At 32.7% G+C, this 25,688-nt stretch overlaps 1 protein-coding gene across 13 annotated transcripts in view; it reads right to left on the bottom strand.

The window, feature by feature from the left end:
- ADGRL2 (adhesion G protein-coupled receptor L2) overlaps positions 1 to 25,688 on the bottom strand; it is a 273,598-nt gene that overhangs the window by 142,158 nt on the left and 105,752 nt on the right. For 11 of the 13 annotated variants that reach the window (XM_027114165.1, XM_027114166.1, XM_027114169.1 and 8 more), the window contains one exon: positions 4,410 to 4,582. In XM_027114165.1, coding sequence (XP_026969966.1) covers positions 4,410 to 4,482 — 73 coding nt within the window. In that variant the 5' untranslated portion in view covers positions 4,483 to 4,582. Of the gene's footprint in view, positions 1 to 4,409; positions 4,583 to 9,283; positions 9,470 to 18,367; positions 18,445 to 25,688 lie in introns of those variants that run through there. The other 2 variants (XM_027114158.1, XM_027114162.1) reach the window with 2 other exon arrangements.

Raw genomic sequence — 25,688 nt, 5'->3', positions numbered from 1 at the left:
CAGTGAATTAAATCATAATTTTTTCTGGAAAAACTTTTTAAAAAGTTACTTTATAGCCACAGCCATGCAACCATATACCTCACCTCAACTACCCGTACACCAGATTACAGTGGTTCTTAAGTGTGATGCTGAGCAACATGAGCCTCATCCCAGAAATTTTTCAGAAATGCAAATGCCTGGGCCCCACCCCAGACCTTCTAGGTGATTCTTATGCTCAAGTTTGAGAACTACTGCAATACTTTATTTCACATCCATGCTGTTCTCTCTCGGTTGGTTTTTTCTCCACCACCATGCTCACCGCTGCCTTTATCTAGCTTGTGCAGCTCATACTGAGATTCAGCTCAAGAATCATCATCACTTCAGGCTGGAAGCATTTCTTGACACACACCCAATGCTTCTGGAGTATCACCATCATGGCACTTATCACCCTGTTATTACAACTGTTTATTGTCCCTCTATCAACTATTAAGACCACGACCCTCTTCAAAGATTTATGCTATTCAGTGACGGATACAGAATAAGTGCTTACCATAAGCCAGGCATTGTTCTAGGCATTTGCATGTTGATGAACAACAAAAAAGATCCCTGCCCTTGTGAAGGTGACATTCTGTGTATGTGTGTGTGTGTGTGTGTGTGTGTGTGTGTGTGTGTGTAAATATAAATTCTGTACATTTTATTACATGTATGCATCAATAAAAGAATGAAAGATATAAAGAATAAATATAGGTCTGAATTATTCTAATCTTTCTTAAGTTTAACCTTGGAGAACGAAGTTACTATTCCTTCCACTAAATTATAGACCATTCTGAAAAAAATATTTATAGGCCAAAACAGGTTTTTTAAATTCATAAGTGACCCCTAGATCTACTATTTTCCTGCCACTCAACTAGCAAAAAGATCCTACAGCCAAACATCATTTTTTACTAAGACATAATTAACACAAAAATCATTGTAAAATGTGCTTAGAGAATTTAAAAGTACAGTAAAAACTGCTAAGATACTATTTCTACAGCTATGTTCTTAAATTTTCTTGATGTATATAAATAAATATGTAAAGCTGTATCTATGTGGCATTTTTACCTGGCATAATATTTTCTTTGAAATAAGGATAAGCAACAATGTAATTCAAGTTAATTAACTAAAATTTCGACTAATGAAATCTAATTACATACTCACTGCATAAAGAATTCAACCTGAAATCCGTATTACCTACTTCGTTGAAGAACTGCTATTATTTGTAACTTGTCACTTGAGCAAGCCTTCATATATCTGACTTATGCTGGCCAGGGCTCCATTATATAGCATAATTTAATTCTCTAGGACACAAAAATTCAATTTACTTTCCTACTTACTGATACATGTTTCCACAGTGGGTTACTTGGCTTGTAAAAATTGGCCAAAAGAATCAAAGCACCCCAGTTTCTCAACAAAACTGATTTTTAAAGTGCTAGATATTAGTCCTCTAAGAGTAAAATAAATTCTAAAAAAACTTACAAAATATTGTGGAAGTTTGGTCTTTTATAGTCATTTTTTATTTGAAAATTCTAAACATAATTTTCAAAAAAAACACAGGAGAGACTTTAAGAATAAATAAAACACTGTTCCTGCTTTGCAAAAACCAGTAAATTTTAACGGGTAAGACTTTATTCTTAAACACTAATTGACAGAAATGGAGAAGATAAGCTAATTCTAACAATTAAACCTTTATATAATTAGCTTTTACCATGGTAAAACTTAAAAAAAAAATGTTTAGTGATTTGCTCTTTAACATGCACACAAAACATGACATATTTATAATGTTTGCCTGGACTTAGAACAAATACATAATTCCTCCTTGCATATATGGAAATTTACCTCTCATATATACAGATGTAAAACAAATCCAAAATTATGTTAAGCCTTTAAAATCATACACTAAGGTAAAACACTACTGTAAACAGGAGAAAAGAAAGCTCTGAAAAGGAAGGCACGGTCCATGGCTGAATACAATACACAGGCTTGTTTTATTTAAAAACAAAATCTTATTTAGTTGCTACTACTTAAAAATCTAACAACTGGTTTCTGTTGAAAAGTTAGAAGACTGGCAAAACCAGGCTAAACACTGGAAAGGCAACCATGGTTCCTCCAGCAAACACTTTCCTGCTTGCTGCAGACCTCCACTGGCCTGCTGCACTCAAGTTACTTTGCCTGCTTGGCCAAATAGGTAGGTGTTTGAGGTTTTGACCCCTGCACAAGACCACAAGCTCCTGAAGAGCAGGACCTGTGCCTTGTGCATTTTTGAACCCCAAGCACCTGGCTCAATTTAGTCACTCAATAAATGAGGAAGGAGGGAGGAAACCATCTAGAAAACCTTATCTGAGCTTACCGGCAAACATCCAGGAGCTGATAAAAAAAGTGCTCATAGCTATAAGATTTGAAAAAGTAACAATCATGTAAGGGCCCTGAAGAAACTTAATGGCTGAATAATTAAATTTATATCTTCTTCCCTGTGCTCTCATACCCCACTTTGATTGGTTTTCTCTATAGGTGTTCACAAAGCATTATCTGCTTGCTGGCAATAAAGGACTATCATGTCGCGTAAAACTTCTCTAAGACAAAACCACGTGACGCTGGATCAGTGTTCTAACAGTGAAGTGCACAGTCACTCTGCATACCCTCACAGTTAGTAGTGTGGGTTCGTCCTAGGTTCTTTTTACCTGTAGGAGGGAACTGCTTCAAAAGCAACACCCCCTGGCCTGATGCACCAAAAATGAAATTTCTCTTAACAACAGATATGCATCCTGACCTGATAGGTGACACTAGAAATAAAACTGCAGTATCTCATGAAAAAGTCTCTGGTTTGCTAGCCCCCTGCTGAGTTAAGCTACTGTGCCAGCAAAGTAGTCTCTATCTTGATTGGAAAATTTTTTATTATGTGGACTAATGAGCCATTGATCTACAACTGGAATCTTTTTAAATGTATAAAAACATTCAAACATAACAGCAGGAATTCAGTTAGTTTTTCCCTCTAAAAAAACAGTTGCAAAATTATAGACTATACACAAGATTTTCATAACAATCCAAGCCAGAGATTCATATTATTAACTCAGTTTCTGCTCGTTGTTTATCATTACAGTACTATTCATTCAGACATTACATTTTAATGTCAGATTTGATGTATCTTTCAATTCTGATGCAAAGAGCAATATCTTCTGAAAATAAAATATTAACCCATTTGTAACTTTCATGTGTGACAAATGCAAGTGAGCATTATTTACTTTCTGAATACAGAAGTTCTTATGTTAAAATTTTTCTCAACTTGTTATTTATCTGAATTATATTATTAAGTTATGTCAATATATTGAAAGTAGGGGACTGGGACAGCAAGGAGAAGTGATGAAACATAATTTTGGAACAAGCAATTCAAACAGAATTCTTTCGGAAAAATGTTAACATTTTGAAGCTTATTACAAAGACATTAGAATAAAAAGCTTCTATCTATTAATTGACAGTATGCCTTTTTTTCCATCTCCGATTTTATTAACAGGTATAAATGGGATCATTTAAAAGTACATATATAGCCAATTTAAAAATTCCAAGACATTTTCTTCAAGAATATTTAATTGTGACCAAAAAATCCATTATATTTTACATGCATTTCTCCGAGATTTTGCATTCTTTCACAGATTTTACAAGTTTAATATAATTTCATGCTGAATACAATGACTGCCACTACCAACTAGCTATAAAATTAACACATCTTAGCCCCACATTAACTTCTGACCTGCTCTGTAAAAAGCACCTGGAAGGGTGTTATTTTCACATGGAAATAACATGTAAGACTAAAGAAGTAACGGATACCAGAAAATCCATATAGTAATTATGGTTTCAACTATTTCATTAACCCTCTAAAGTGTCTTTACTTCTTTAAAAATCAGGTCTGTCTTCAATAAAGATAACATTAGAAAGGAAGCACTACAAAAAATAACTTTTTCCAGAAAATATAAAAAGAATGTATTTAGAAGTTTTAGAACAATGACCACACTTAAGTAGCACACAAAACTAAAGATGAAATCAAAGAGTTGCCACAAAATATTTTCAATTTTACTGGCATAAATTCAGTCAACAAATGTAACATATATACCAAAGCAAAGCTTTCATTTAGTTCTCTCAGGATTATTTACAATGATTATATTTACAAATGTATGTAAAATATAAATTCAGATTTATATCACTTTCTATAATATATAGCTGTGTAATGAAAATAATTCAACCACCAGATAAAGAATATGACATTCAGGAAATCTTTTTAACACTTAATTCTAAAATAATAAAAAAATACTCATTCGAGCCACTTCTACATAAAAAAAAAGATTGCATAGTTTAAGTTCTCCTGAACTTAAAAAATAAAATTTAAACTGTTACCTTACCTTCTGTATTCGGTAAGAAGCTGATTATAATGATAAACCACAGGCTTCGCATTCTGCAACCAGAAGACACCATTATTGATCCCTTTAAATATTTTCTTTGTATTCCTTAATGAATCTAGTTATAAATGTCCAGCTTCATCGAACCCAGCGGTCTGCATCATTGATCCTCATATCTGAAAAACAAACAAATCCATCATTTACTCTATGGTCCTGCAATGTCACAAAAGATGAAAAAATAATAATAACAACAACTCCTCTCTTTCCCTCCTTTCCTCCCTCCTTCTCCTAAGTATAAAAAAAGGGCATATATTTTGATTCTGTATGCAACAGGAAGTTGCTCCTATACACTGGATATCTGAGCTTTGCATTCTGGAAACAATCAAAACCCCCCAAAATTAAAGGTAATCAGAACATATGAATTCACATAATAGTTATATAATTTCCAAAGATAAATTTTTCTTTGAAAAGATTAAAAAGTTATTCTAGAATAATATATCTGCCTTTCAATGCCACGTATTAGTCATTTTATCAAAGTACTAGCTTTGGTACACAATACCTCCAACAAAATTTCATAAATACATACACTTTCTTTGTTTCTAGTGATGGTAACAGCAGTATTATCTACTCTTTTATCCTGTTACCTTGCAAAGTACATTACAGATATAATGAAACAGTTTATTCTTCTATTCAACGGTGTACAATTTTTAATATATGGTTGTACTTTATATCATAATGACATTCCAAACACCACATAGCAAACTGTTATTTATCTGGTTACTAGTTATTCATAAAGGGAGCAGTTTAATAAAATGATTGCTCTTAACTATTTTATTTTAAACTTTTAGATTTTCATGTATCAGTTTTTCTTACAGCAAAACTTAGTAAGATCAAACCCATATCCTTGAGTAGTTTAGTCCATCCACTGGACGAAAATAAAACCGCAGGCCATGATGATTATATCTCCAAGGTTGCATCACTATTTTTAAAAAAACAAGGGAGGGGTGGCAAAGAATATAAAAACCAAGAGCCAAGTTTAATTCTGACTAGCCCTTAAGGACACAGTTCTTCAAATGCAGAGGATACAAAAACTTCAGAAGTGATTTAATCAGCATTTCTAAGTTCCCAGAATCACGTGAAACCAGGTTATTTGCTGGGTTCTACTGAAGTGTTTTACTGCTTTCTGGGCTAGCATGAGGAATCAAAGAGTAAATACCAGCCTTACAATACACACATACTATGAAGGCAGTTCCAAAATATATACAGCCTCCTGATATAGCTTCTGAGGGTAAAGAAATTACAAATTCTTCCTTTAAAGTTTTCCCATCCTATCCTTAACCTGGTGCAAATAAAGAGTTTTTTTTAAGTGGAGCACTGAAAGTTACATGAGGTTGTGTCTATAACGCAAATCAAATGAACTCTTGCATAATTTAGATGCTATCACTAAAGCATAAAGAAAATTTAGAAAACCAAATTTCCCTAGATAACTTTTGAGTTCTCTGTTTCACATTATCTGAGCTACTCTGCATTTGCTACATTCTTTATGCATCATATGTGATTCTATTAGCAGGTCACTATATTCTGCTATCACTTCCCTACAATGTAACTTCAATGGAAAAGGGGTCAGATGCTAAATGGTTTGGAACACTTAATGCTACAAAGTCACTATCTTGCTTCACCAACACACAGAAAGAAGGTAAAAAATTAATCTGAAGTCATTATCTAGTGTTTAAATATGAAGACCCATAAAACCACAAAAGGAACTAGCAAGATATTTTTGTCATAAGAAGTTTATTTTATCATGCCTATAGTTTCTGAGATAAAACTGTTTCCATATACACCTCCATGATTCATAATCAGCCCAGTTTTTTTAGCTCCCTCTGAAACCTGTGAAGACAATTACGTATCATAATGAGGGAATCAGAACTGGCATTACCAAGTTTTAAGAACACCTCAGATGTTCTTAGAAATAAAACAAAAACAAAGGGAAAAGCAAGCTTCCTCCTCTGCATGCCAAAAATATAAAAAGAAGAATGATACATCAAAAATTAATCTGACGGAGGAGACACATGGCACACAACCCTGAAAAACTGGCTGGCTCTCTATTCATTTTTCACTCTGAGCTCCCAAAGACTATTCGAAAGACAAAATCAAAAGTAAACCTTCCATTTACAACTGCTGTGCAAAGTATTTGCCTTAAAACTGCAAGCTATTTTATATAAAGCACAGAGAGAAGTCAGATAATTTCATGGCCTGTCATATCAAAAGGGCTAATCAGTGAACAATTTCTTACTACCCACAGACTGGTCAATGATTGGCTCAAGCAATTAGAATAAATTTAATGTGTGGAAGAGGTGCATTAATTTTACTTGTAGTAATTAAGTCAGCCTTTGGAATGCTCCCGATTTAAGCAAAGAATCCTGACTACCCAGGTTTTGGTTGTAATGGGTACTTTCATTTCAATGAACTAATGCATACAGTCTGCGTGCCCACATGCACAACCCTTGAACACATTTCCACTTTCTTAAAGCGATCCAAGATCGGTCTGTCTTTGGTCATCCGCTATTTGAAAGAGTCCTTGTTTGTGGGAAGAAAGAGAAGGAAGAAATCAGGGACTGACGACTGCCTTGTAAGAGACAGCTGCCAAGATAGGAAAACCTCTGTTAGTGAAGGGAAAAGGAGGAGGAAACCACACAACCCAGACCTCTTTTGTGGTCTCTGGCCAGGATAGAATATTTTATGAACTGATTTTAACTATACGCTCTAGTCAACTATGAGACTTAGTATAAATGACTGTTTCTAACAAACAGAAAGAGATTCTGGAATGTAATAAAATCATGGCTTCTTTCGCCCAAATAAAGCTTAAGTCCATCCATCTGTCTGTGCAATGAGTAAAAGAATATCAAATTTATTTTTCTCATTCTGCTATCTACATCAAATCACTTTCACATCAAATAAAATTATTTTCTAAAGTTCAAGTTTTAAATGCAATTTTGAAAACAGTCAAAAGATTTTACTGCTGTGATCCAAATTAAAAACAACCTTCCATTAAAGAAATTAATGAAAACTTAAATACTTAGCAGACCATAATCAGCTAAGGATAGAATGAATAAATAATCAAACATGGTGAAACTAATCCCAAGAAAACTGCTCCTAAATCAAACTGGAGCCACAAGACACTCACTGGCATAGATGGAGCCAACAGACTCTATATAACTACCTGCAAAATGAAGCTCAGTATAAGTGTCTCACAACGCAAAACAAGAACAAAAACAAGGAACAAAACCAGAAAAGGGCTATTAAACTTTCTTTCAACAAACAGAAAAGATTAAGTGATTCCCCATATTAAAAACCAGTTTGTCCTTAGATTTTTAGAAAAACTCTTCCCAAGAACTTCAGGGAAAAATTGGGAGGGTAAAGGCACAGATGAAACCCCACATAATGCTAAGTAACAGTTCATTGCTTAATAAAAACTGAAACAGAACATTTTTACTCAAACTACAAGTGACTATTTCTTTTCTTATCCTTCAAATAAGGGGATTCAAACTATTTCATCCTAACTTTGTTTCTATAACCACCTGCCATTGTCTTCCAAACCTCTGTCAAGATTTTTTTTAGAGTAAGTATCCTATTACTCTGTCATGTAAAAAGTCAATTAATGCATCATTAATACTAAACCTTCCAAAGCTGAACAATGACTTCCAGGAACATGCCTCAGCATTGTTTATATCCCAACAGTCCTCAATGTTTTATACACTACTTACAATGTACAGTTAGCTGTAGCCTTTCAGACAGTAACCTGCTTATATTTATTAGCTGCATTAAACATCCCATGCCTTAAACTGTCAGCAAAATTAAGAAACCATTACTAATCAGTTTTAATATTTGTGTATTTATGTTACATTACTAAGAAATCACATTTAACCTTATATATGATATCTGTCTAGCAAAAATAGAAAAAAAAATAAAACCCATTTGTTGAAAAGCATCAATGAAACAAGTAGGATACAGCATGCTTCAAATTAATGAGAGAAAAAGATAATTTATTTTTTTCTAAAAATGGTTAACTGAGTTGATATTCTAGTAAGTGCAAAGACACTAAAATTCATATCTAAAGCTTTATCTTTGATTTCTACTCATGGACACTGAACTACTGTGAACACCGGATATTACACCCAAACAACCATAAGTATGAGAACCGGAAAGGCAAAGAGACATATTAAGCAGGAAACCTACCAAAGTTACCCATCCTTGTTACTATGCACTAATGCTGTATAAAATGAAACATTCACACTTTGTGTCAGCCTAAAATTCTATGCACTAAGTGTATGTCAATTTTAAATGAGAGCTAAAGACAGCTGTACAAAATCAGTCTTTCTGATCTAATTTGTGCTATAAAATTATAGTCACTATGGGAAAGAATTTACTAACTAAAGAAAGCTGCTTTTCTATGTTTTACCAAAACAACAATAACAGCAGCAACAGGATGATATTAACCCCACTCTGCCCCCACTCCAAAGATTTAGAAAATAAAAAATAAATTGTAGAATTTCCCCTTCTCGTTAACATAGGAGAAAACATCAACACCCTTGGGATTTTTCTTTCAGTAAGTTGCCTAAGTAAACCCTTGTTATCACTAATCAGAAAGCCTTTTTTAGCTCCAGACATTTGACGTTCTTTTCGCGTTGGACTTTATTTTCCCTTCACGAAGATAGGGCTGGGGTTGGAAATGCTAATAGCGATATTAAAACCACGTGGACAACCAATAGTCGCCACCCTCTTTCTGTTTCATTTCTGCAGATATTGGTATCAAATATAGAGTACTTTAATTACACCATTTATACTAAAGTCCCCTTAACATTCATTTTTGATCTTACCCTTTATTGAAACTTCTTCATCACTGTGAAGGTATAAATTCTCCTGTGAGAGGACTTAGAGGAGGAGTAGAAAGGAGAAGAGTTCAGGAATGCTCCCAGTAAATTATATCTGCTATCTGCTATGATATCTAGGAGTCATGCTGAGCATGCAAAAGAGGCTTGTAGCTGTGGACTCTGGAGGCACAATGCAGGGCAGTCTGCCATTCTCTTCATTAAAATGCTTCCAGTTGAAATAATAAAAACAAATGGCTGTCATTTTCAAACCAACATGGGGGACGTTTTATGACTGAACATAATAGCTGCAAATGAAGTATCAAAAGAAAAGGAAAAAGTGAAGCTACATGCCCAGTTCAAAATATTACCTTATATAACATGAAAGTTGATGGCGTCCCCAACTTTCATATCAAAAAAAATCATAAATCCATTGGTTTAAAATATTTTGTATTTATTGTTAAATTACAATACACCTATAATATAGAATTTAGTTCTTTCCCCATTTGGGGGAAAGGGAAAGCTATTTTTAAATAGCACTCCTCTCCAAAGTTAAAACTTTTGATTTCTTCTTAACTTTCTAATGGTCTAGAATTCTCGTGCAGTATTTTTGAGTTGAATATAAATTATGGGTACCAAGGCCAAAAATATTTCCTGAGTGCCTACTGCGCGTGAAATACTGTATCAGACACATATCAGTAATCCTTAAAAGGCCAATATCATAAAGGTCAGAAGTCTGAGGTTCAGAAAAGTTAACTCCTTTACTGGAAGTTACTCAGCTAGCAGGCAGCAAAGCTTGAATTCCAATCAAGGCTAATTACAAGGACATTCTTTCTTAGTTGCTAAGTTATTCATTCAGCAAACATTTACTGAGGATCTATTACATGCTGTGTACTGAGGAACCCAAGAGACAAAACTCCTAACCCTCAGGGAGATTACATTCTAGCTCAAAAATAACCCTTTCTAAATAGAAAGCTACAATTGCCTGGCACAGAGTTAGGTACCTCCAAAATGATAAAGCTACACAGATAAACTAAATAGTTTACTTATATTATTCATGAAATCTTCACAACAACCTGCGAAATATAAATTATTATCCCCAATTTGCCTTAAAATGAGAATACCTAACCTGTACAAGGACAGTAAACAACAGCAGCGCTGGGATATAAGACCATGTTCTAAAACCACTACTGCCACGAATTAAGTAGTTCAGATAAGCCTACTCACTTTATGTGTTTTATTATCTTTCCTTTTGGAATAAAAAATACAAACAGAACAAAGTCATTTTGGGATTATGAAAGTGACGAAATACAAAAAAAATAATGAGTTGATTTTCAAAATGTTTACATGAGTAAAACTAACATCCCTTAGGTAATGATAGCTAAATGTTAACTTAATTTTTAGTATTTCCAGTTAAGCTATCTTAATTTTATTCATTTACAGGGCTATTTAAAGTGCTCACGACATATGTTATAAATTAACAAACTATTCTAGATGAATCTTATGAGCCAAAATACCTGAGAAGTTGCTTACAAGTCAAAATTATAAACCTAAGTATTTCCTCAAATATAATTAACAATGGAAAGAACATTTTAATGTCAACTTCTGTGATATTATGGGCTCTTCACTGTTCAGGCAAATAGAAAAGAAAAAATCCAATGTTGCTCACGAGATGCAATCTTATCCTTGGCTCACTACACTGGATCCTTTGTTCATAAATCATTGTTACTAGCCATTCTTTGAATCAATATTCAGATTCCCTCTTGGTCTCTATGTACAACCACTAAATGAAATAATAATGACCCAGGATCTGTCGTATATTAGATCATCAATATCACCATCAGGAGTTTCTTAAAGGTAATGAGGTAATCTGAGTAAAATATGTCAAATGAACTTAAAAATGAAAAATTAACTACAAAGAACACACGGTAAGAAGCTGAAAAAAATTTTCTGAAGTATATAGCACATTGCCTTTTGTAATCAATAAATGACAAAACTCAGCTGCAAGCTATGTCAATATATATAGGGTCATCTCAACTTGCAATTCTAAAATAAAATAAATAATATTAACAGTAAAATTGCATGTATGTCAGTTTAGGTCAATGACTATCTAGTGATTACATTCCAGATATTTTTGATATTGAGTACTGAAATGAGTGTTACCTATTCATTTATTATATTTACTTTATATACTGGCCCTGTGTTAGGCTCTAAAGGGATTATAAACAGATGAAGATATGACTGCCACTTTCAAAAAGTTAATAATCTTCTAAGGAGAATTAAATACATAAGAAAATGATTAAGACCCCAAATATGAATTAATAAATAACTGTTAAACTCCCAAAAAGTTAGTGATAATAAATATATTTTATACCAAAATAATGAAAGAAAAGAGAAATAAAAGCAGTTTATAGACCTGTGTTTCCCTTGAGATGTGTACTTAGGTCAACCAATATCATCTTAATGACAAGAGCCCAAGACTGAGATGAGGAACACAGTCTAGAATCCTGGTTTAACCTACCACTATGAGTGCTGGGACAAATCACAATCATCTAAGCCTCAAGTTCAGCAACTATATACAAGGATAGGAATACACAAGAAATTTACTATTCCATTATTTTCTCAATTATTCCAATAACATGTTTATGGTCCTGATTCCATCTTAAGTAATCTTAAAGGAGATTTTTAAGGGTTATTGCAATATGTTTCACTAAAAGCTTTTCTCTTATCAAAATATCTCTCAGCAATTACTTTAATAATTCAGAGTTTTAAAATTACATCTAAAAGAGTTGCTACTACAAAAAACATTTTTTGAAACCTACCTACAGATTACATTACAGATTATTACATCAGCAGCCATAATACAATAACCTGAGACTCATTCAGCTCACATATTTCACACTCCGCCTTTGTGGGAAAACGCACATGATCAAACAGCAAGACGACATGCTTTTTCCAGAAAAAGCAAGTTCCTGTGCCTTAGCCCACGTTAGTCTCCATTAAGCCCTACATTCCATACCATACACTCTGTGTCTACAAGCAAAACTCAAAATAACAGTATTTTATTGAGTGGTAAAGAAAAAGTATATATCAATTATTTCTGAAAATTAACTTAATGAACAACATTAGAAATAAAGTTTCTGTTTAAGTGAATGAACAAGAACAGACTCTTACTTCCAGTGTTCGACTGATATTCTATGTGGTCAGCATGTCTGATTCCTCTAAAGAGCATAAGAAGACATATGGGAAGGCAAGAAAAATGTTTATAGATAATATTTTAAAACATAATGGACTGAGTCATTTTTAATGATTGTTAAAAAAATTTAAAACTTTAGTTCATTAAAAACTTAAAATATAACATGTTTTATGTCTAGTGCTTCTTAACTAGTGACTCATGGAGTGAGGGAGGTATGTGGTTTTTAGAAAAGGGATTTTCAACATTAAAATATAATTTTATAACCTCTATTAAAATTTCAAGGACTTCCTGGTGGCTCAGTTGTTAAGAATCTGCCTGCCAATGCAGGGGACACGGGTTCGAGCCCTGGTCCGGGAAGATCCCACATGCCACACAGCAACTAAGCCCGTGTGCCACAACTACTGAGTCTGTGCTCTAGAGCCCATGAGCCACAACTACTGAGCCTGTGCACCACAACCACTAAGCCCATGTGCCACAACAACTGAAGCCCGCATGCCTAGAGCCCGTGCTCCGCAACAAGAGAAGCTACTGCAGCGAGAAGCCCACGCACTGCAACGAAGAGTAGCCCTTACTCGCCGCAACTAGAGAAAGCCCGCACGCAGCGATGAAGACCCAACACAGCCAAAAAAAAACCAAAAAAAAAAAGCAGTGTTTAATAAAAAGAAACATAGGTTATAAAAAAAGCTGAGAAAAATTGACTAGAAGCTTGAATTACTTGCCAAGGCTCTCTTACTTGGTAAAAGACATGTTATTTTTGCAGTATTTCATTAATTTTTTATAAATTTTCCAAATCAGAAAACTGATATTTGAGGAAAATATATCCCTCGTTGCCACTACACATACAAAGCAAAAAACTGAGCTTAATAAGAATAACTTCCAAAGATAACAACCAGTAATTCTTCAGCTCTCTTAAGCTAAAAACTATCAATAATATCCCATTATGTTTAGAAAAATTAGAAGCAAGGAATTATGTAGACTGATACTATACAGAAGAGATCAGGAAACTTTTTTCTGTAGAGGAACATATAAGTAAATATTTTAGGCTTTAAGGACCGTAGAGCCTCCGTCACAACTATACACTTCTGCCTTTGTAGCATGAAACCCACCATAGACAATGTGTAATGAATAAGCATGGCTGTGTGTCAATAAACTTTACTGCAAAAATTGCCAGCCAGGCAGTTTACTAACTCCTGCTATAGATTAACCGATACAAGATGGAGATAACTGAATGCAGTTCGGTCAAATAATGAACTGACCAATAACCATCAACATCTACCAGAATATTCAAACCAACTTCAGTCTGTTATTTTAAGAAATTAATTTAAATGTAAATGTAAAGGTAAGTTAACTACGCTGGAATGAGAAAAACAAAATAAAGCAGCATTATACTGACCAAAACAAATTAGTGTTTCAGTGTGTGTATAACAGAGCCATATGTACAGCTTACAGTGCTTGGGGAGAAACTCCAGAAAAGAAAATAAAAGGCATTACCACAATAACCTATCTTACTACTTTGGCAGGAGAGAATGTAAAACCAATCAAAACAGTAAGTAATGGGAGGCTGAAAAGCAATGAGGTTTGGACAAGACCCCTGAGGTATTCTACCATTAGTATGATGGTTTCAAATAGCTGTTGGTAAAAGTGGCTTCAAACTCGTGAAACTTCTGTCATCACTGCTACTCACCCATATGAAACACTGGATATATCCCAGTCCCACATTGTATTCAAAAGGAGACTACTAAATTCTAATTTGTTGAATTTCTGCTATAAAGCTAAAAATTCTACAAGGCCAGAATCACCAATCTTACTCCAAAAAAAAATTATGAAGTCACAATAAATGCATACATTTCTGTTAGAACAAAAGAATTTTTAGAGTTTTCCAATTCCTTATATCCAGGCTCTTCCCAATCAATATTTGACTGTTACTATTATATTAAATATTTTTACTTTCTGCAAGCTAATGTTTCCTAAAATTGAAGTCACACTATAACATGTCATAAGAATAATATTTCTAAGCTACAATTAATAGGTAACCACATTTAAAACACATCAGCTAAACTTTTCTCTCTATCTATATATATATACACACATATATATATATATAAAAGACAAAAGAGTGTCTATATATGTAAGACAAAAGAGTGGAGGTTACAAATTTTTAATAAGAGCATTATATTATGGTAGTAATAATCTAGGTGGTTTACTGGAAGTGAAGTGGATTACTGTAAATGAAATTTTAAAATGTCCTTTCCATTTTACAGATAACACAGAATGACTTTTTTCATGTCTCTGGCGATAAGGATAGATCTGCCACACATTTAAATGGTGCCTTCATACTTCCCACCCTGACTCATGAATTAATAATTTAGTGACATTAATACAAGAAGATAAATGATAAAAAGGTTAAGGCGCATGGGCCAACCATACACACATACTTCTTTGAGCACAGTTAATACTTCTCTGCCAATTACAGCTAAAACTTTTTAACTGTTTTCAACAGCATTTTTACAATCTAAGTAGCAGCTTATGCGCACACAATTTCACACAATTCAGGCTTAATAAATTTCCTGCTGGTACCAAACAATCATTCTAGGGGATTAAAGTGCAACACCTGTTAACATTAATAATGTTTTATATAGTCCTATGTATTAATGAAGCCTCTATACCATTATTAGTCTCCTAAAAAACCTTCTAGGCCAAAATACTGATTCAACATGAATTACACATTTATGCTTTACAGTAACAAAGAAATACATTAGTGTGACATGGTAAAATAAAAAAATCACACCCACTATGAAGTGACAGATTTCCTTTGACCCGAGCTTGCTAAGTGTGCCTGCAAAGATACATATACACACAAATGAAATTAACTCAGTCTCTAAGTTTTCAAAACCAAAAATCCTCTGGAGCATTATTCATTAAGTTTGGATAAAATACAGTTCTGTGAATATAAAAGGTACTTCATTTTAAAGTGGTACTCATTCACTCACAGTTTTATCAATTCTTTTTCTGAAATGTTTTAATCCCCTCTCATTCTTTTCATTCCTTCTGCCCTGACCTCTTTCTCTCTCAACTTCTGTAAAAATCTCGTGGCTAATTTCTTGCCCTCCATCCAGCTTGCCAACCTCCATTAGACTGCTCTTCCTAATTCCACTCTAAACCATAAAAATGTGTAAAACTGGAACCAATTCTAGAAATCACTTTATATATGAGACAAAGAAAACACTTGGGGTTGTGACTTAACAAAGGCAGACCTCAGAACTGCTGATTTTCAAATTTTCTCTTAAGTACATATATTATTATCTCACTGTAGTTTAATTATCACAACAAACCTAGTACCTCTATTTTAACAACAGAGGGACTGGAGGGGCGGTGGTAAAAGGAAAAAGTTTTTAAAAAAAAGTGGCAAAAAGCAAACAACAAGAATAGAGCCCAAATAGATCTAACTTCAAAAATAATTCAACCCTCTACTTCTGTCAAACTTATTTGCTCAGTGATTCTGAATATGCCCTTCAAATTGACTTATATTCAAGATTTTTTTTAACCATATAGAAAACATTCCCCTCCCTGCCACCTAAGAAAATTCCATACAGACTTAACAGGTTTAAAAGCCACCTATGACATAAAGCCAACTGGATCACCTCCAACTGAAAAACACCCCTCTTTCCAAAAATTCCTACAGTCATTGTACCATTTGTATAATACTTATTATTGGGTTGTCTTATAACTCTTCTTCAATTAAGCTTTTAAACTATTTTTTAAACCTCTTTTGTCAAAATGTTCAATATTTATCTTTCTTCAATATAAGTCTCTTCAAACCAAACCAAAAAAACGTCCAGGATACATACTCTGTTCAAAGCATTGAGGCTGGTACTGCAAGAAATACAATGATGTGGAAGATAAGGAAATGATACCACGGCACAAATAACTTTACATAGTACTTAAATGTAATTAAGAAAGTAAGTGCTCCTTAGGGACCACAGCTTTTGCTCATCCCTTTAATCGATTCTGATAAGTAATGTAATATCCTGGTGATTAATAGAGTGAATATACAATAAATTAACCAGTTTTCTGGAAAATTATTATAATTTTCAATGAACTTCTTTTTTGGCTAACATCTAAACTTGGGAATGAACATCCTTTTTTTATTTCCTGTTCTTCCTCTTTAACTATTAAGGTAATTAATTTGATTTTTGGACCTAGGAGGCTTAACCTCACCTTGCACCTTTCCTAGCATATTTATGCTATTCCTTCTACCTGAAATCCCCTCTGCCAACCACTATTCCTTTTCTAAGACTCAGTTGAGGCCGATCACTTGACGATCTAACTCCCTCCTTCCCTCAACCTCCACAGCACACACCAGAGGAACACTGTCATTTGTGTACAAAATCACAAGTATCTAAAGTATCATTTTCAAAATTATTGTGAGCTAAATGAAAACAGGACCCATGGCTTTCACATCTATAACCTCAGTTCTGGGTACCCTTGCATAATGCCTGGCAAATAGCATATAATAAATGTTTTCAACAAAAAAGAAGGAAGGAAATTAGGTAAATAGAAAGGAGAGAGGGAGGAAGGGGTGAATGAATAAACTGAACTATGGGAAATAATGTCCATGAATCGAGGGCAAGATGAAGAAAAGTGAATGAATTCAGAAACTGAAGTACAAAACTGAAACACAATTTTTTAAAACAACTGGAAACAAACGTAGAGATCTCCTAAAATAGGGATTTTTCAAGCATTTTTTTGAAATATTTAATGTTTAATTAAATATTGAGGAATTGCCAATTTAAGGCACAAAAAATAAAAACGGCTATTTTTCACAAGTTTAATTTATCATTGTTTGGCATAAAATACTTTCCTGTTATCATTTGCAGAAGTCAAATAAACTCCCTCAAGGAAGTTTTAAAAACCACTGACCCTCCTCACTAACAGTGAGGAAGCAAAAATGTCCACAATTAGGGAGTGGAGAAACTAAACATGCGATTCAGGTCCAACCAAACTCCAGCAGAATAATCCCCTGATGAAGTTTTTCTTTAAAATACAGATTTCCTTCAACTTACGATGGGATTAAATCCCTATAAACCCATAAAAGTTGAAGATATCTAAGTCACAAATACATTTAATATACCTAACCTACCGAGCCTCATATATTAGCCTAGCCTACCTTAAATGTGCTCAGAACACTTACATTAGCCCACAGTTGGGCAAAATCATCTAACATAAAGCCTATTTCATAATAAAGTGTTGAATATCTCATATAACTTATTGAATACTATACTGAAAGTGAAAAACAGAATGACTGTATAGGTACACATATTTGTCATGGTGGCCGGGAGCTGAGGCTCACTGCCGCTGCCCAGCATCAAGAGAGTATTGTACTGCGTATAGCTAGCCCGGAAAAAATAAAAAATTAGAATTTGAAGTACGGTTTCTACTGAATGCATATCGCTTCTGCACCACAGTAAAGTCAAAAAATCCTCAGTCAAACCACCGTAAATCGAGGACCATCTGTATTTGAAAATTCAATAAGTGAAATACTGAAAATAACTTAAAATCTTTTAAAGTATTAGAGAATGTGAAATTATATAAAACTATATTAAGTATACCTGAGAAATTTGCTTTTAAATAAAAACAGGATGGGGTAAATAAACAAAGTTGACATTTATTTTCAAAGTACACTAGAAGTGCAAGATAATTTCTTCTTGCAAAAATTTTTGACGAAGTAGGCTTCCACATCTACATGTTCTCCCAGCAATATTTTGAATTTGAGAACACACCGTTTCCAACAGTGAAATTCCTCCCAAAAGTCAATTGTTTTAAATAAGGTCAGCATAAAGGTACAATACAGTTTTATCACCATTCAGAACAAAGAATGAAAAAATTAAAATCCACACCTCTTTTCTCCTCCAATATTATGGGACTGACGTTAGCACTCTTAATTCAATGCCAGTCTTGGGCTTATATCTCACCTCTGTATGAAAAAACAGTAAATTTCACACTGGGAATTAAACTTCAGCTTTAGTTTGCAATTAAGGTATCTGACGTTGCCTATAATGCATATGGCATTGCAGATTCATTTCTTTTTAGCATTTTTTATTTACTAAAGCTGTTGAAAAACCATGGCTACTTCTAAATCCTAACTTTCCACCCTTCCTCAGACTAGCATTTGCAATTAAACTGACTTTAATATACAAGTCAAGCAATGGTGACAATAAATCTAAGCAGCTCGTTTGCAGAAAGATATCTAAATATTAAATATGAAATTTAACAGGTTTTAATAATTAAATGGTAATTGTAAATGGTACAATATATATGTCTGTCCTAATTTGGGAAGACGAGCTTCTCACATAATACTCATCAAACTAAATACAAGAAATTGTTCAGGCATTTCACTAAATTAAAATCTTGAAACCCTACAGCTACAATGTACAAATTTAGATTTTATTAATACTTTAAATCAAACCATAGTTATTATTCAGTTTCCTATTATGCAATTTATAGTCTTTGGCTATGAATACAAGAACCTCATGTAAAACACAAATATACACCTGAAACTAGCACAATATTGTAAATCAACTATACTCCAATATAAAATAAAAAATAAATTTAATAAATCTACAAAATAAATAAATAAAACACAAATAAACCAAAAAACTAAACCTTACAGCCTCAGATCCACATAATAAAAATTTTCACTTTAATCAGCACTTAAAAAAGCATGAATATCACTTAAACATATGCAGGTATATACTCAAGAATATTTTTAGAGATATCTATAAAGGAAGCAAAATTATAATTTTTCACAGGTCACATTAAAAATATACGTATCAACTTGAAGCAATTTTTGCACAGCCAATATTCTTTAGGCACAATGCACACACCTCAAAGCATTGTCAGAAAAATGGGCTCGTTCCTCCTCCCTTGCTCTCAACAGGCCAATGGCAGGAATGAATGACTCGTATAGAACCTAGCTCTTCCTCTACCCTGAGTTCAATCAATGGCCAAATTCTGTCCCATCACTACAAAACTTTGCCACACTGTCTACTGCCACTGCCACTCACCTGGACTGTCATCCACACTTTCTAAGTAGGTTCCGTTTCCTCCAGTATTTCCCTACTCTAGTTCATTGGTTACACCACCATGACCGTCAGCAATTAAATGTAACACTTTCTCAACAGAAAAATATTAACAGCTTTTTATGGCCTTCATGAGAAAGTCTAATCATAGCACAGTAGGCTCTTCATAAACACGCCCCTAACTAACATCCCAGTTTCATCTCCTTCCACTTCCTGGGCAATTTGTACCCTCCATACACAGTCTCCTTAAGGTACCATTTTCTGCCTTTGTTTTCCCTGACCTTTACCTCTGACTTCTCCTCCTCAAAAAGCCTGCATCTACTGAAATCCTCCTCTGCCTTCAGGTCTATTTAAATGGATTCTTTTTTCTATATTATTCATTCTGAATTCACTCCCCCTACCCTATATTTCCACAGTCTTTCCTCTAAACTTCAGGTTGGCATGTCATTACGGTATGCCTTATATTATCATTATTTGTGGAAATGTCTGTTTCTCTGATGAGATTTTAAGTACCTAGAGAGCACAGTCCTTATACAGTACATTTCTTCAGGCAGGGCCTTAATAAATGGCTGTTGATCTAAAATGAAGAATTAAAGCCCCAAAGTTAATGGATACCTAGATGAGAAATGTGCTTATAGATAAAACTGCTCTTGTAAAGAGCAAAACACAATAAATATTTCAAAATACAGACTTTAAGACCAATGAAAGTAAATACATACTTTCGGTCTGGCAATTTTGACAAACTTGGTACTAGAAGTTCTGTCACATTTTTAAAACCACATGTGCTGTCATAATAACTTCTGTGGCATTGCAAGAAACCAAAAATAACATCTTGAAGGTAAAATCCAAAACATTATAAACACTGTGAATTATTAAAATAAACCCAAGCCCTTACCTGTCATTTATACACATGCAACATTGCCAGGAAAGGTTGCTCTGAGCTACAGAAACATAATGTACTTTGAAAACATACCTGCATGTGAAATACCCTATATTTCAAAAGATTTGGGTATGACTTTTACTTTAATTAAACTCTCAAAAGAATTCTTTTATATACTAAAAATTCTCTATGACTGTGCATCTGAATACAGTTTAATTTATCAAAACTGGGAGTAAGTTGTAGGATAATGGCAAAAGTTGGATCGCTCTGGCTTAGTGATTTCTTCTGACCTTGAGAAACCTATAAATTGCACAACATAGAATGGTAACAAGGCTGACACAGAAATTAAGATTTGCTTCTTTCAATTTTACCTTTATGATCTTATTTGTACCCTATAAATGTCCCTATAAATTAAAAGTTGGTTTAAGGAGTTTTAGGTAGATTAACAGTCTTGAATATAAGTTAACCAAAAATGGAAACTCTGTCTTTCAGCTAAACTACCAAATACACCATTAGGTATTTGCACTATACTGTGAAAGATAAAGATTAAGTTTATGATTATTATATTTAGAATTAAGAACAATTTTCAATTTTTTAATATTTGTAATATATTACATACATATTAAACCAAAAACTATGCTGTTTTAGATTTGTTATCATTCAATTCTTTATCTATTGCGCTTGCACAGAATCAATAAAACTCAAAGTCCATATAAAGGAATCTCACTACTAAAGACAGGGAGACTCTAATTTCCACTAAATTGTTTGTTAAAATAATTTTCAATCTATTCATAAATCTTGCAGCAACAACAACAAAAATGAACTGAAGTCCCATTTTTAAACCTGTTTCTATACCATCAGGATAGGTGATTTCAAAAAATTTTAACCTAGATGTCAAACACTTATACTTCATCAATTTTTGATTGTATGTTAAAATTATGTAAAATATTGAAGCTTTCATGAGCACTCAGCATTAAAAAGTCAATTTGATAAGGAATGAATGTTCAAATAGATAAGCAGAGCTTTAAAAATTCAGAATGGTATAGCTGTGATACCGTCCAAAAGTTAACCTTTACAAGCCGTGTTAATGAAAATTTTAGCTAAAATTACATTCTGTTTCCCGGAATCCTTCCTAATAGTTTTAGTCTGACTTTCTACCTACTTGATTTATTGACACCTGTTATAGTTCCCTATCTAAAAGCCTATTCTTATACAGGGCTACATATATTTTCTTCTCTTTTTAGATCTCTTTTATGTAATAAATATAATGTCAACAAATTAAAACAGTAAAAGTACCACAAAGGTTTATCTAATTTGTAGATTCTAACAGAAATGATGAGAGAAAATCAATAGAAACTTGTCTTACACATAATGCAATAATTTGTAAGTTTAGATAATAGAGCCTAATTTTCAGCCAAATCCTGGCTAATAACTAATACATATATTTTCCTTACCATATTTTGATTGAAACAAATCTAAATAAAGTAGGATGGCAGGCCAATCAAAGGCAACAACTGTGCTACGTAGTTGCCCATACCAATCTTTTTTATACACAAACTACCTTATTTTTTCTTTTAAATAATTTTATTCACAACACAAATTTAATTATAGGATGGCAGTATATATGCATTCCTCAAACTGTCATTTAAGATGCTTCAATGAAAAGCTTCTATATTTTCTTTGAGAAAAAAATGCATGAAATAGTTTTTCTTTTGTAGGTTGAATAAAAGTATGCAAATATAAAAAGCTCACACATATGCTATAATGAATGATCAATTATCAGGCCCAATATTAAAAAAATGTTTTACAAGAGTTGAATAATGCCAAGCATAAAGGTATAGCAAATATCCTTTTTTAATTATGGAGGCCTTAATATATATTAAGTCATACGGAAACACTTTGAAGACCACCACCAAATAATGAGATTCCACGTTACATAAAAAAACTGTACACTGATAGAAATCACTAAATGTTTATCTTGGCTCTCTTTAGGAGGTCAAACAGCAGTTTACTTGGGAAGTCAAATGAAAAACATGACAATTTTTTTAAAAGGAGAAATAAGGCCCTCAGCCATCAATTCAGAAATGAGTAACATCAAATTATTAAAACAACTGAAGAAAACATTCTATCAGAGGGAATGTCAAAAATACTATATCAATATACAAAATACTAAAATGATGTTCTTAAGAATGCAAAAAATATCTGACATTATCATCAATTTTATAAGTATGCTGGAGTTTGTGATGACTTACTCCTTAAAAACAGGCAAAATCAGTTTTAATAAAGTAAGCTAACAAATTAAAGCTATATTTTAGTTTATTTTCAATTAAAAGTTAACATCTTGGTGAGTTAATTGCAACCCTCTTGATAGCTCCTCTTGGTTTTCACAGAATTAACAGGCAATATAGAGAATGAAGCTATTAGTATATGTAATCTACAAGATTCTCAATATTCTTAAAATACTTAAGCAATGGTTGTACTATAGGGTTTTCAACTTAGTATTGTTCTGAAGAGCTCTAATTCTTATTCTCTAATTTCTTTAAAGGATATTCTTAAACTATTAAAAATCAATTCTAAATGTTTTTGAAAAATTCAACTCTAGAAAATGTGAATTCTAAGATACTTAAGATTTGTTCCTGGGTTTTTTAATCATGTAATATTATTAACTGAATAATAATTGTCTTAAAAGATATCTATTCTCATTTTAATGAAACCAATTATAGGTTTCCAGGCTGAAATGTCTAAAGAACTTACGTACTTAATGTATAACACAATACCAAAAAATTAGTTAAGAAAAAAAAACACATGGGAGATGTGGGAGAGTGACTACATTATTAAAACAGCCAAGTATAAAAGTTACGACTGACCATCAAGTTTATTATAATTCTATGTCACCACAGTTCTACAAAATATTTTACAAGCGCTAATCAACCCTAAAGTCCTATAGCGATCACGAAGATAGTAAAATGCTTTGAGAACTGTGTTCTTAAATACCTTAGTGTGTTGCAGCTGTTATCTGAATCCCACATAGCAAAGAGTTAAAACAAAGATTTTTTTGAAGTGTAATTCAAGTCATTTCATAGGCCCAGGTATTTATTTTTACATTAGTTATTGGGGGCCAGTAACTACTACTAAGAGATAACAGAGCATTTGTTGTGATGCTCTGACAAGTGGTAAAATGCTGGGCTAAGCCTTTTTGTTGAACCTAAACCAACTTTTTACATAGGGCCACTCAAGTACCTTTCTGCTTTGACTTACATTTGGTCAAAACAAAAATGCCTTTTGAATCAATAAACTGATTTAAAGAGCATTAAATATAAACTAATTTTTAAAAAAACATTACATAAAAATTCAATGATTCAATAGGTTTTCTTTTCCTTCTTAAATATAAATCTCAAAAAAGGTTTTATGAATCATATTTATATTGAAATATGGAAAGCAAATATGAGACAAAATTATCCATAAGTAAAATGCATCAGCATTTTTATTTTGAATTTCAGATATTTCCTTAGGTATTGTATTTATTTTTATGTAAGACAATACAATTATGCCTAAATTATTGGAGATAATTTGTAACATCTTTTTCTTACAAAAATAGCATACTTTTTATTAAAAATACATAACATAACTTACTCTTTTTAGAAATGAATAGAAATTTGATATTCTAGGGTCTTAACATTTTCACTCTTTAATGCAGTTCTGAATTAACAATATTATGTGAATGTCACAAAATCATGTTATACGAAGTATACATAATAAAAAGTCTTTTTTCAATTTGAATAAATCTATCAAATAGATGAAAGGAAACGCCTTTGAAACATAAAGGCAAAAATAAATTAATACTGTTTATTTTTATAATTAAAATGAAAACTGTAGTTTTTAAATCCTGGTAATAAGGCAATTTAAAAAACATTTAAAAATTATTTTCCAATACAGTTATGAAAACATGCAGATTCACAGTTTTGCATTCCAGACTCTTCATATAGGTATATACAAAATTTTGAAGAAATATTATTTAGGCTTTACTACAGTTTTGTTAATTTCTGTTTAGGATGTTAACATGTTAAAATATTTGGCTTCAGTTCAAACAGTAAAAAGGTATCAAGTCTTTTTTTTAATAGGAATTTCTATTTTTATAAAACTTATACTAAAAAAAGATTATTTCAAATGTACATTCATAACACATATTAGCCTTATCTGGAGAATTATTCTTTATATTATATTATCCTCATAGCTTATTTTAAAAAGCGATCTGCTCATATAGATGCAGGAACAACTAATACATACATATCTACTCTTAACATTTATACAAATGACAGGATGTTTTATCATAATTCATACTCTTTTATTATTCATTCGAGAATGTTTAATAAAAATTTCTTTAGTAATTTACAAAGAATGTTGGGTTATTTTAAACTGAAAAGCAGCTGTCAATTAACTCTCTCATCATAAACATCCCCAATATAATAAAATAACAATAATCCTTTTACAACAATAGTTTTTCAATAACACATTTTCTTCACAATTCAAATGTCATTATTTTAAAAATCACTCTGTAGTCTACCTTCAGATTTAAGACAAAACAAGTAGAACTTACCCTAGCTGTGCTTTTCCAGTAACCTCACAGAAGTTATGCACTCCGTGACACTTACTGTTCCTCACGCAATAATTTTCCTGGAATGAATTCTCTCTAGTAACCCTTACCTCACTGTGAAGGGAGGTGTGATATTCGAGGGAAAAGGGTAATGAGCTATAATATCAGATTCCATTTTCCAGTGCTTATCATATTTAGCACCAACTATGATAAGAAATCTCTTTTTATCATATTATTTAAGGCAATGAAGTAAAGTTGGCAGTACAGGATGTCTATCAATAGTTCTATGGAAAGGAGTATTTGGACACTTTTGTAAAACATACCATCGTAATCCTATTGAAATATAATTGCTGTTGTTAATATTCTTACCCTGATATGAAAATGTTCTGCGTAAATGTAGCACAGACTTGTTAAGATAATACAGGACCATGCTGGGAGGGTAGTACTTATACAAAAGCCCATGCCAGTACCATAAATCTCATTATTAGACAACAGTTTCCAAACTTACAGGGTCATTCTGTATAACAGTTAATAATCTAACTTTCCACATTAGTAAAGATTAGCTAATAAAATAATAAATCCACAACAGTAAATTTCAGTAAGAAACAGCCTTTTAAAATACAAAATAAATATTTTTATTTGTCATCTCATCCTTTGGTAAACTA

This window comes from Aethalodelphis obliquidens, unplaced genomic scaffold, assembly GCF_003676395.1.
Source record: "Aethalodelphis obliquidens isolate GAN/ISIS:26980383/991018 unplaced genomic scaffold, ASM367639v1 scaffold13, whole genome shotgun sequence".
NCBI lineage: Eukaryota > Metazoa > Chordata > Mammalia > Artiodactyla > Delphinidae > Aethalodelphis > Aethalodelphis obliquidens.
Note: the sequence above shows the minus strand (reverse complement) of the source record. Positions and strands in the feature narration are given on the sequence as shown.